General features: G+C 40.9%; 1 protein-coding gene across 1 annotated transcript in view; it reads right to left on the reverse strand.

The window, feature by feature from the left end:
• Positions 1 to 6,297: 6,297 nt before the first annotated feature.
• The window catches only part of LOC106805235 (ribosome production factor 1-like), an 11,295-nt gene continuing 5,687 nt past the window's right edge, over positions 6,298 to 11,905 (reverse strand). The window contains exons 2-9 of the mRNA XM_014806757.1: positions 11,819 to 11,875; positions 11,257 to 11,337; positions 10,912 to 11,007; positions 10,431 to 10,584; positions 9,921 to 10,003; positions 7,773 to 7,951; positions 6,841 to 6,967; positions 6,298 to 6,434 (exon numbers count right to left, since the gene is read on the reverse strand). Coding sequence (XP_014662243.1) covers positions 6,393 to 6,434; positions 6,841 to 6,967; positions 7,773 to 7,951; positions 9,921 to 10,003; positions 10,431 to 10,584; positions 10,912 to 11,007; positions 11,257 to 11,337; positions 11,819 to 11,875 — 819 coding nt within the window. The 3' untranslated portion in view covers positions 6,298 to 6,392. The remainder of the gene's footprint in view (positions 6,435 to 6,840; positions 6,968 to 7,772; positions 7,952 to 9,920; positions 10,004 to 10,430; positions 10,585 to 10,911; positions 11,008 to 11,256; positions 11,338 to 11,818; positions 11,876 to 11,905) is intronic.

The following is an 11,905-nucleotide window of genomic DNA, read 5'->3' on the forward strand; positions in this document are numbered from 1 at the left end:
AGTGCGTGTACCCCGCGTGTAACCTGCGTGTATCCGCGTGTATCATGGTGTACGGACGCGTATACCTAGCGTGTCAGTGCGTGTACCTGCGTGTATCTGCGTGTACTTGCGTGTACATGCGTGTAGCCCGCTGTGTACGTGCGTGCGACGTGCGTGTGCGTTCGTCGTATCTCGTGTACCCATGTGTAGTGCGTGTAGCCGCGTGTAGGCAGTGCGATGTTTCCGTGTACGTGCGTGAACGCGTGCACGGTGCGTGTACGCCGGGGTGCACGTGCGTCGTAGCCCGCGCCGTTGTACGTGGCGTGTAGCGTAGCGTGTATCTGCGTGTACGTGCGTGTAACGAACCGTGTATCCCGCGTGTTACGTGCGTGTAGTGCGTGTACCCGGTGTACGTGCGTGTAGCCCTTCGCGTGTACACCTGCGTAGTCGCCTGCGTGTACCTGCCGTGTATTCTGCGTGTACGTGCGTGTACGCCGCGCGTGTACGTTCGTTCATCAGTGCGTGTACCTGCGCTGTACGTGGCGTGTATCTGCGTGTAGCTTGCTGTAGCCGGCGTGCACGTGCCATTGTTACGCCGCTGCACGTGCGTGTACCCGAGTTGTGCGCGCGTGTAACGTGGCGTGTACCCAGGTGCACACGAAGGTACACGCAGCGTACACGCGAGTACACCGCGGGTCACACGCACGTACAGCCTGAGATACCGCGGTCAGCACGCGCACGTCGCACGTACCGGAGATACACGCACGTACACGCGGGGTACACGCAGCGACACGCTGCGTAGACCCCACTACCGGCGCGCACACTATCGGGTACATGCACGTGACGCGGGTACAGGCGCGGAGATACACGCACGTACACGCCTGTGCACGCACGTACCGGACGCGTGTAGCACCGCAGTACACGCACGCTACAGCTGGTACCGCACGGTACCACCGCAGGTAACCACGTTACACCCGGGTATGCAGGCGCGGGTACACCTGCCACGTACACGCAGCTATAGCACGCACGTAACACCGCGCGTAGCGTACGCACGTACAGCGCGGGTAAGCAGGGACGCACGGCGCACGCGGTTACATTCCCTCCGCACGTACGCCGCATGCTATCAGCGTTGGCGCCCCCATAGATTTCGTTACAAGAAATCATTAGATCCTTCGTTACGAAAATACAGTCATGCGACACACTTGGCCGCACGGCGTTGCCAAGTGTCGCAATGATTTCGTAAGCGAAATAACTCGCAGCAGCTTGATCCTTCGTAACGAATCCACTGCGCTCAGATACGCTGATTTCGTAACGAAATCACTGCGCAAGTAGCTGATTTCGTACGAAAATCACTCGGCGTAGTTGATTTCGTAAGCGAATCATTGATTTCGTAACGAATGCAGTCATGCGACACTTGGCGGGCCCCCATAGTGCTAGCCTGACAAACTCTGTATTGCGTTATCAATTGCTGTGTTCGCGCGTTGGATGTTTCATATTCTGACTTGGATCCGAAAATATTCTAAAGTTGGATTTTCTGTCCCCCTCCCCCCCATTCCCCTGCCCTCAATAGTAGCAGAGGTCGTTATGTATAACTCTGTATATCGTATACATGTACTTGGGGTATACTAGACGCGGGGAGGGGGGCTACTTGATGAAACGCGCACACGCGGTCAAACTGTGTAATTAGAAGTCAGCGTTACGTTACAACCTAGCTGCAAACCTGTTGGCAGCTGGTTGTATATTTATTACGTGTGCATAAATTTTAGCACGCTAATATAATATTATAAAATATTGTATAAGCCCCAATATTTTGAAAATTTACGTGAGAATGAATTTTTGTTGCGTATCGCGAGTTAAGTAAAGTGGCCATAATTTAGAAATGACGTATATGTAAGTTAACGTAACACGGGCATTACTGTAAGTTACATAGCGTCAGATCCGTTCCGAGATATATATTCCGAGTGCTACACTGTCTATTTCTTTACCATCATGTTAGTACAGGCATCCTAATTAGTAACATCCCACCAGCTGACTTTTGTTCACAGTAGCACAGAGACTATTATTTTATCAGTGAGAGGCGTGACGCGAACGCATCTTTTGTATCTAGCCACTTTGTACACATCAGTCGATGAATGTGTTGTACCAGACTGCAAGTTACCTGGCTAAAAAATGCTGGAGGGAGTCTGGTTGTCAGGTCGCGCGAAGAGTAAGAGCGCGATTACAGCCGACGCGCAGTGTGTCGTCTTTGTTTTCTTGTGCAAGAGTGAACAGGCACGCTGTGTGTAAGATATTACATAGTTTATTCAGGTTAACCCATCAGCAAGTCTTGGATTTCTAATCATCATTTATACATCGAACTTTTAATTCAAATTTAGCATTTTGGGTGTCAGTGACAGTGCAGAAAACTAGGGTATTCAGTTTGCGCGGACCAAACGGTTAAGGTACCTCCGGTTGTTCGGATCTACGGCGCCCATACTGACGCAAGAAAGATGGTAGAAGAACAGAGACACAGAGAGTGCCGCTAGTAGCTAGCGCTGGGCAAGACACAAACTGAAGAGAGAGAAACGGAGAGGGACGAGAGGCAAGAAACGACGAGGAAGTAGAAGAGAGAAGAGAGGAGAGGAGAGAGAGAGAAGAGAGAGAGAGAGGAGACGAGTAGAGAGAGAGAGACGGGAAGCAGGAGCAAAGAGTAGGATAAACGAAAGAATCAACGGAGAGCGATCGACAGAGACGAAGAATGGCGGAGAGGGCGAGACGGGAGGAACAGAGCGAGACGCGGGAGAGTAGAACGGTGGATAACACACAGGCGTATGAATTACTGTGAGTAAGTCACGTGAAGAAGAGAGTAGGCCGGTGTTGTTCCGGGATACCTGCTGAGGAAGACAAGTCTGAAAGTTCCCAGACTCTATGTGGAGAGAGAGAGGAGGCCGATGAGAGAGGGAGAGAGACGAGAGAGGAGAGAGAGAGATGAGAGAGAAGAGAGAGAGAGAGAGCGAGAGAGAGAGGAGAGGAGAGGAGAGAGAGAGAGAGAGAGAGAGAGAAGAGAGAGAAGAGAGAGAGAAAGAGAGAGAGAGAGAGAGAGAAGAGCAGAACAGAGAAGGCAAGACTGACAGAGCAGAGACAGAGGCCGTGAAAGATAAATTGCGAACAGTAATGGCAAAAAAAAATATCCAGGGAATTCTATAATTTAATTGGCGGAAAGCTTTAATCTCGTGCCGTCGAAACTGGACGTGAAAGTGTGACATTGTCAAGAATGTGTATTTTTATCTGTTTTTACTTTGTTTTATATATGCGGAAATTTTTTCATGGTATATGTTTGTGACCGTTTGACTTTGTGTGGGAAAATCTTTTGTGTGAAACTCTGTATAGAAATGTGTGATCGTTTTCTTGAATTTGTGCTAACGGTACGTTTACGCTATATTGTCAGACTGCTAAACACATTCTTCAATTAGAGTTTGATATAGGTCTAAAACATTTCATCAAAAATATGAAATCAGTTTTGCATATTTTTTTGGCTGTATGATATGTGGAAGTGACAAAGATGGTCAGGTCCACATCGGTGCTGTGTGTAATAATAGGTTAAATGAGGATGTAATGGAGCACATGGCTAATCGTGGTTTCGACAATGCGTGTCGGTATACGCATATACGCCACGTACGTTACAGCATAAAAAGACGCAAGACTGAGAGTAATTGCAGCGATATCAAAATGTTCACCGCCAAATGTGTTAAATTTCTGACTAGTATGGTGATAGAACTTTATCGTTACTTGTTTTGTAGAGTATAAATATAGTTAATGATTCAGTAACGTTGAAAACATAGTTTATATCGGCCAGTAGTCCGAAATCACGATGGGGCATCGTGTTATGAAAAGGGGGAGAGAAATGTAACAGCTGTTCGTTCACGTAGCCAGAGACTATTATTTTAGCAGTGAGCGTGACGCGACGCATCTTTTGTATCTAGCAGTTTGACACATCCGCGTGAATGTGTTGCACCAGAATGCAGGGTTATGGCTAAAATGTGGGAGAGTCTGGTTGTGGTCGCGAGAGTAAGAGCACGCGATTACGCGCGTGTGTTCGTTTCTTTGTTCCTTTGTGCAAGATGGACACACTGTGTGTAAGATATTAAAGTTTATTCAGGTTACCACACAAGTTTGGATTTCTATATCATCATTTAAACATCGAACTTTCATTTCTTCGTTACACTAACGTACTCTCCTCGCGCACCAAGCGTGCATTGACAGACGTATATAAATGGGCGCGCGCGTGCACTTATAAATCACGTGAAGATTCAGTGAGTTGCTAAGACAACATCACAATACCCGCATTACGTCTATAAGTAAATAGGCTGCATCACAATACATTGTCTGGTATAAATACACTGCGTTCGTTCGGATAATGAGCATTATGCGTTGCGTATGTTCACGTATGCGTTAGACAAGAATTTCATGGTGATCAACGGGTTCATGTTAATACCATTACTTGAGCTGCAAAACGTCTGAAGGTAATTATTATTCTTGTTTGTTTTGGGTAATAATTCTAAGGGGATCGGTCTTCAACACAGTACTTTGGACTTTGAAGACTAATATTTATGAAGTTAGGGGATGAATGGAGGTTAATGATCATTTAAAACGCGTGCATCACACCATGAACAACCACACCACACCATTTCAAATGACGAAAAATGCTGGACTCGGTTCATTGAGTTGTAAACTGTAGATTTCGTAGATTGCTATTAAATAACTAGATGATGCAACAAACTTTAGTTAGCATTTAGTTCCCAGGCCATGTAATTCTAACTTCTGTTTTTAAAATGATGTCTTTCAATAAAGGGCTAGTTCTTCAAGTAATTTTGACTTTAAATTTACATTTTTAATAACTTTTATTTTAAATACTTGAAAATTTAGAATGGCATATTATCCATCAGATAAATACTCTTGTGAAGCTCAAAAGAATTCAGTGATGGATATTGAAGAGGACCACAATGAACTGGAATTGCACATTGAACAGGAATTTGCAGAATGGAGACAGCTGCGAGCAAAAGTAGAGAAACTACAGCAAAACACCGTGCAAATGAACAAGGAGGCAAAAACTATCCGATCTGGTTTTTATAAAACCTGGGACCGAGCCGACAGATGTGACTGTGATGCAAAAGAATTGCACACACAAATTGAAGACTTGACATATATTGACAATCTCATAAACTATTTGAAAATGCAGTATGATAACATATATCTGGCAGTACACAACTGGTAAAATGCACTGCAACTAAAAGATCAATTTGATCAAATATTTATCAGAAAAATCACCAGAAAATATATGTACTTTAAATATATTTAATATAATTTATCATACAACAATGTTCAATTGATATATAGTATAATGTGGAGTATGAGTTACTGATTGAATTTGTTTAGTGTTTCTGGTTCGGTGATACAGACAGCTATAGTTGTACGCCTATTGTCTAACTACCTGTTGTTTTACCAATTTATATGACAATTTTAACAAAATATCATTTTGACAGAAAAGGAAAAGAATTTAAAGCGATATAACTTACAGCAAATGGAGTACATACTAACTAGCTGATATTAGTAACTGTTAACCTAAACAAGAATATCAAACTTGCACAGGTAAACTGGATGTCTATTTCTGGTTTGCATATACCTCCTAGTTGGCTGTTCTCAAGTTGATTTATCATTACTTAAAGCCACAATATGCGCATCTACACGCTAATTTCTCCAGTACTAGACTAGCAAATACTTCATGACATGCATAATCACACTACCTTATGACAAAATAAATGCTAGTTCCTCCCATTTCACTGCGCGTTTGCTTAAAACCCACAAGAAAGAGGTGAGAAATCTGGTAATCTGACGCCAACGCCAAATTGTTTGCTAAGCAATTTCGCCCCGAATAGGTTAGGTGACGTCACATGTTGCTACGGGTGTTTAGCAGAGAATATAGGCGTTTACATTTTAAGATAGTTGTAGTATTGTGAACTGCAGTGTATGTAACATCAATGGCTATTGGGAAAGTAATAATAGGCAGCGTAATAAACTCTGAGAATAACGTATTGATTTTAGACTTGATATCGCCAACAATAACATGTCATTGCGCTAGCAGCGTGCGAGCGAAAAACGCACACGGGCCGTAGAAATCTTTGCTACACTCGCTGTACGGTTGCTTGGCAGAGCAACGCGAAAGTGTCAACAACATCGGAGAATTCGAACAACATTGGAGGTATTTTCAAATACCTTTTATAAGTCAACGCACAGTGAAATAGGAGGAACTAGAGTTTATTTTGTCCTAAGGTAGTATGATTATGCATGACACGAAGTATTTGCTAGTCTAGTACTGGAGAAATTAACGTGCAGATGTGCATATTGTGGCTTTAAAACAGTAGTCCTTCGTGGACTCATAAAAAGAAGCGACGTCTGCTGGTTTCCATCTCATGTCGCTGGAAATAAGGATCAAGAAATATTTTTAATTACTTAGGATTGAAATCGTGAATGTATTTTGTACAGCTGTACCAAAATTATATACATTCGCTAGGCTTAAATAATGTTGGAAACCGGAGAAGAAGCATAAATACTGGCATAGTTATTTGAAAAGACATTTAAATACGTCAAAGATTTCATTCAAATGAAAGAATTCGTTACAATTAATTTTAAAAGGGGCGATGTTATTCTACCATTTATAATTTGAGCTGAGTGAATACATATAAATTTACATATACGCAAAGAAAAACAGCATAAGAATAGGTTCACGAGTACTACATAGTCTACGAGACACATACATATTGTATATGCTACAGCAATACAATTCATAATAAATGTCTGTAATGGTACCAAATGCAAACAAACCTTCAGAATCCACTCATACTCCCCGTACTTGCTGTCAAACGTGCCTTTCTGCAGGGATTTCAGTTTCAATGTGAACCTCGGCCCCAACTCCTGCATGGCAGCTTTCTCCCCACTCTTGAATTCGTACCTACAATTTGTATAATATTTGCAATTTTCTGAGCATGAAAACATTTGTTATAGACCATCGGTGTCACAAGTACCCAAACTCATAGGAAAATGACCGAATTTGCATATCGTAATAGCAACAGGGTAACGTTTTGGCCATAAATCTCAAGTGAATATAACGACAACTATAAGGGATTTCTTTGGCAAATTCTGGGGAAATTTCCACCATACCACTGATACCAGTTAAGCTTGCCAAGTTTGTCCCAGGAGCATTCGGTCATGTGGCAACATTCATTTACATCAGGATTTACATAGATAACAGGGTTCTGCCTAGGAATTTCCGCATTTCATTTATGGTGACGTCGACGAGGACCAGGGAGGGGGTTTCACCAACTGGGGTCAATTACGCATGGCAAAAGCGGCCCCAATACACAGGTAAACTCTATCACTTCAGAGATGTATACATCAAGCTGTGAAAACAGCACGACTGTATTGGGACTGTCAAAAGTAAACACAGCTGGAAATTAAGCCATGGCAATTGGGCAACTTAGGCAAAATGGAGGATTTATGGGATGTTGCAAATTAACTGCAACTTTGAACGCATGTCAGACCCGACGCGCATGAACGGCTGGAGGAGAACCCTGATGGGTAAACCATATAAACACACGAAACAGACACTACTGCAACTTTCCTACAGAAAAATACCCGGTTATAAACAGCAATTTTTGAGACACCAAGTTTTAATTCATATAAAGTTCAGAACCTAAAACAGAACATTATTATTGGCCAAATGAATTGCTACATAACTTCACAGCTTTGCTACATACCGATGGTGTCTGAAGAATACAAAATCTCGTTGGTTATGAAACGTGACAAGCTTGCGACCTCTAAACTCTGGGTCATGAGGGAAGAGAGCAGCCAGCTGGCGTCCAATAGAATGGCCCAGGCGAGTGTTGAAGTTGTTCAGAACAATCTCTGGCTGATTGCTGCAAGGCTTACCAACTCTCTGCAAAATAAAGAATGAAACGATCTGTCACAACGTGAAACGAGTTACGAGTGCATGTAAATTACAGTCCGACCTCCTTTATCCGGCCACGTCAGGACCGGCACCCATCCGGATATGGGATTTGGCCGGATATGAGAGTTACGCTCAAACACAGCATTTCTATGCAGTTCAGTAGAGTTTATGCATGTGATAATGTATTTACTCGTTGCTGATTATTTGTAACAAACTGTCGTGTTTTATGGTTTATAAGAAATAAAATAAAATGAAATAAAACAGAAATTTTACCGGAGGCATAGTGGACACGAGCGGACAACACACACACACACGCGCGCGCACACACGCAAACACACGTACGGTTGGTACATCGTGCGAGTTTTGAGTGAGCTTTGAGCGAGATTTTTAAGTGGAAATGAATGAAAAACTAAGAACATACACTGCGAGATCGCGGCCGGTTAATAGAGATTTCCGGATAACGGATGGCAGGATAAAGGAGGTCGGACTGTACATCAAACTGCTAAATACATAAAAGTGTCAATGACACTGTAGCTCACCTTGGGTGTGATAGAAGAGGGAGGGGGGATATATAAAGCAAAGCTATATATGGGAGAACTCCCATTATATAGCATATCTCCCATTATATACTCTTGATAATGATATATCATATGCATAAGTTTTGATGCGAAAATAAATGTTTCAGATATGAAAGTCTGAAATCTTGACGAAAGATGGCGCTACGCGTAAATGATCGCCATTTTGGTTTTCGAATATCGCGCAAATAAAAACAATAAAATATTCCAGTCAAATTACTGTAACGAAGAATCTAAAACACAATATTACATGTATATAGGTATGATTGTAGAGTTGTTAACCAGTTAGACGAAATAAACGTAATAGGACGTTGTCATCTCTCCCATAGGAGTAACAACTGTTTTGGGGCTAGCCTTACAGTTACACATGGATTCACATACCAAAATTTAACAAAATCGAATGAATTTAGATGGCCATTTTCATTTTTGCCAAAAAGTGGGCGTGGCTCGAAAGTAGGTCGACTGGAGTGCTCCAAAATAGGAAGATTCAAATCTCTCCCATAGGAGTAACAACTGTATTCAATTTGAAACATGTGGGTCAAACGGTTCTTGAGTTATTGTTGACCGTAGGCAGACACTGAAATGCGTAGTGAAATAGCCAAAATCGACCTAATTTGCATATAATAAAAAATTTAAAAAATTAAAATCTGTGTGATATGTTTTGGGGCTAGTCCTTATTCATTCACATACTAGAAATGAGCAAGATCCATTGAACCTGAATTGACTTATGGCCATTTCCATTTTGGCCAAAAAGTGGACGTGGCTCGAAAGTAGGTCGACTGGCATGTTCCAAAATAGGACGTTCAAACCTCTCCCATAGGAGTAACAACTGCATGCAATTTAAAACATGTGGGTCAAACGGTTCTTGAGTTATCGTTGACCGTAGGCAGACACTGAAATGCATAGTGAAATTGGCAAAATCTACCTAATTTGCACAATTAAAAAAAAAATCAAAACCTGTGTGATATGTTTTGGGACCAGTCCTCATTCATTCACATACCAGAAATGAGCAAAATCCATTGAACCTGAACTGATTTTTATGGCCATTTCCATTTTTGCCAAAAAGTGGACGTGGCTCAAATGTAGGTCGACTGGCGTGCTCCAAAATAGGACATTCAAACCTCTCCCATAGGAGTAACAACTGCATGCAATTTGAAACATGTGGGTCAAACAGTTCTTGAGTTATCGTTGACTATAGCCAAATGTTGACGGATGGACAGACGGACGGACGTACGACAGACGACACCCCATGGCAATAGCTCATCTTGACGATGTCAAGGCAAGCTAAAAATGAGATCACAATTATAATGATAAAAAGCTGTCTGGTTTGACGTTTACAAGCTTGAAAAATATTTTCAATCAACTGGGGTAAATGTTACAACCTTAATGTCCTTCCGTAACTTTACGCTGGACAATTTGAAGTGTGCAGTAGGCCCCTCTGGTAAATGGCAGACATAGAGTGCATCTAAATTATGAATCAGGAATAATATCGATAATTTCATACATTTCATTCGTAGGTAGTAAACTGTAATATAGTACAGATGTAATAACTCTATTCAATATGTTCAATTAAATCAAATTCTTATTGGATAGGTGAAACCAAATACTTTGTACAGGATTTAAGACATGCAATAACCATTTTTAAATTTAACAGCCAATATAGATTAAATAAGTGGCTCAATTATAAAAAAATAAGTTAGCTGTATTATATATAGACAATAAAGATTATTTTTTGTACTATATTTAGTTTTAAATTTGATATATGCAGTAGTGGACTGATCCACCCTATCAGCATTATGACAGTTACTATTAATACTCTAATACTGTAGAAGAATAAAATGCACCTAGACATATAATCAAAAAGGCATGAATATTGTCCACAGAAAGGATACTAGGCTCGCCACGATCCTCATGAATAACTATCAGATCTGTAAAGCTCTTAGCAATTGCTTGCGGAATAATTTTCTTTAGATCCAAGCCTCGGCGATACTTTGACTGAGAATTAGGTATCGCCATCTTCAATTCCTGCACAAACTTGTTGGTTTTCTGAAACCAATATAATGGCCTCTTAAAGTTTACAGACAATGCAAATATAGTTATAAGAAATAAAGCAAACAGCAAATGCAATATCAAAAAATATCCTACAGTTCATTGTGATAACGTTTAAAGCTGTTGGGGTAAACAAGTGGGGATCATGACGTCTGTGTAAACACTTTGCACATATACGACACCAGTCTAATGTCTATGACCACTGTTTCCCCTTATTCACCTATGCACCTCTGACACTAACCTTCATCCTTTAATGTATGCATTTCACTCTCATCTGACAACAAACAAGATTCATGCGGATTATAGTTTGTATATAAGTTATACCGTTCTAGGCCTGTCCGACGTCGTGATAAGAATTTTCGGCAAACTTTCCCGCTTGAAGTATGATGCCAGTTCATCGTTTGCTTCGTCATACTGAACCTAGGGTGAAGACCATTAACATGTTGTTGGAAATTAAACTCATCCACCTTCTGTCCTTTTTGAAACCACACATCAGACTCCAGATCTTTGAAACCAATATGGATTATAATCACTATACTGTTAGAAAAACATAATGAGGAGATTATTTATGGTATTTATATCACTAATTGGCTCTAAAATTTTAGTGTGGCACCATGCAAATAACATCCCTCACTAATAATTCAAAAGTGAGCTGATAAATTTTAATACTTCTTCATCATCCTGTGTGACCATCGTTTCATCAGCCTCTCGCGTGTTTTCAATTGTACGCGGAACCTGCTTTGGTGGTGCCTAAATTGAGAAAAAAAAGGATAACTAAAAAAGATAATATTTTACCATCACATTCTCATGCGGCATTACATGCCTGACTTTAAAAGTTTATACACATATTTTTATTTTATAAGTCCTGCTCAGAAGTTATCAGTCCCAGACTAGGGGACGTGGGCCGCTAGTTTCAACACTGGTTTACATAATCAGCACAACAATAATTAGAATATGCGCATAGTGTGCTTTTATTGTAAGCACAATAGACATACAGGCCACAATTTAATCTTATTTAATGACTTACAATACTCTTATAATCATTCCAAATTTAATACCTCATCTCCAAGTAGTTCAGCTTCCCTCCTCCTAACTTTTCTTTCCTCTATTCTTTGCTGAAAACAATAGAAAATTGATTAATTTCATAGCATGTGATTATATATATATATATATATATATGCAAGTTTATTTTCCATGCAGTTTACATCTTCTGGTTACAGAATTTTAATACCTCATCTCCAAGTAGTTCAGCTTCCCTCCTCCTAACTTTTCTTTCCTCTATTCTTTGCTGAAAACAATAGAAAATTGATTAATTTCA

This window comes from Priapulus caudatus, unplaced genomic scaffold (assembly GCF_000485595.1).
Source record: "Priapulus caudatus unplaced genomic scaffold, Priapulus_caudatus-5.0.1 Scaffold6, whole genome shotgun sequence".
NCBI classification, from domain to species: domain Eukaryota; kingdom Metazoa; phylum Priapulida; class Priapulimorpha; order Priapulimorphida; family Priapulidae; genus Priapulus; species Priapulus caudatus.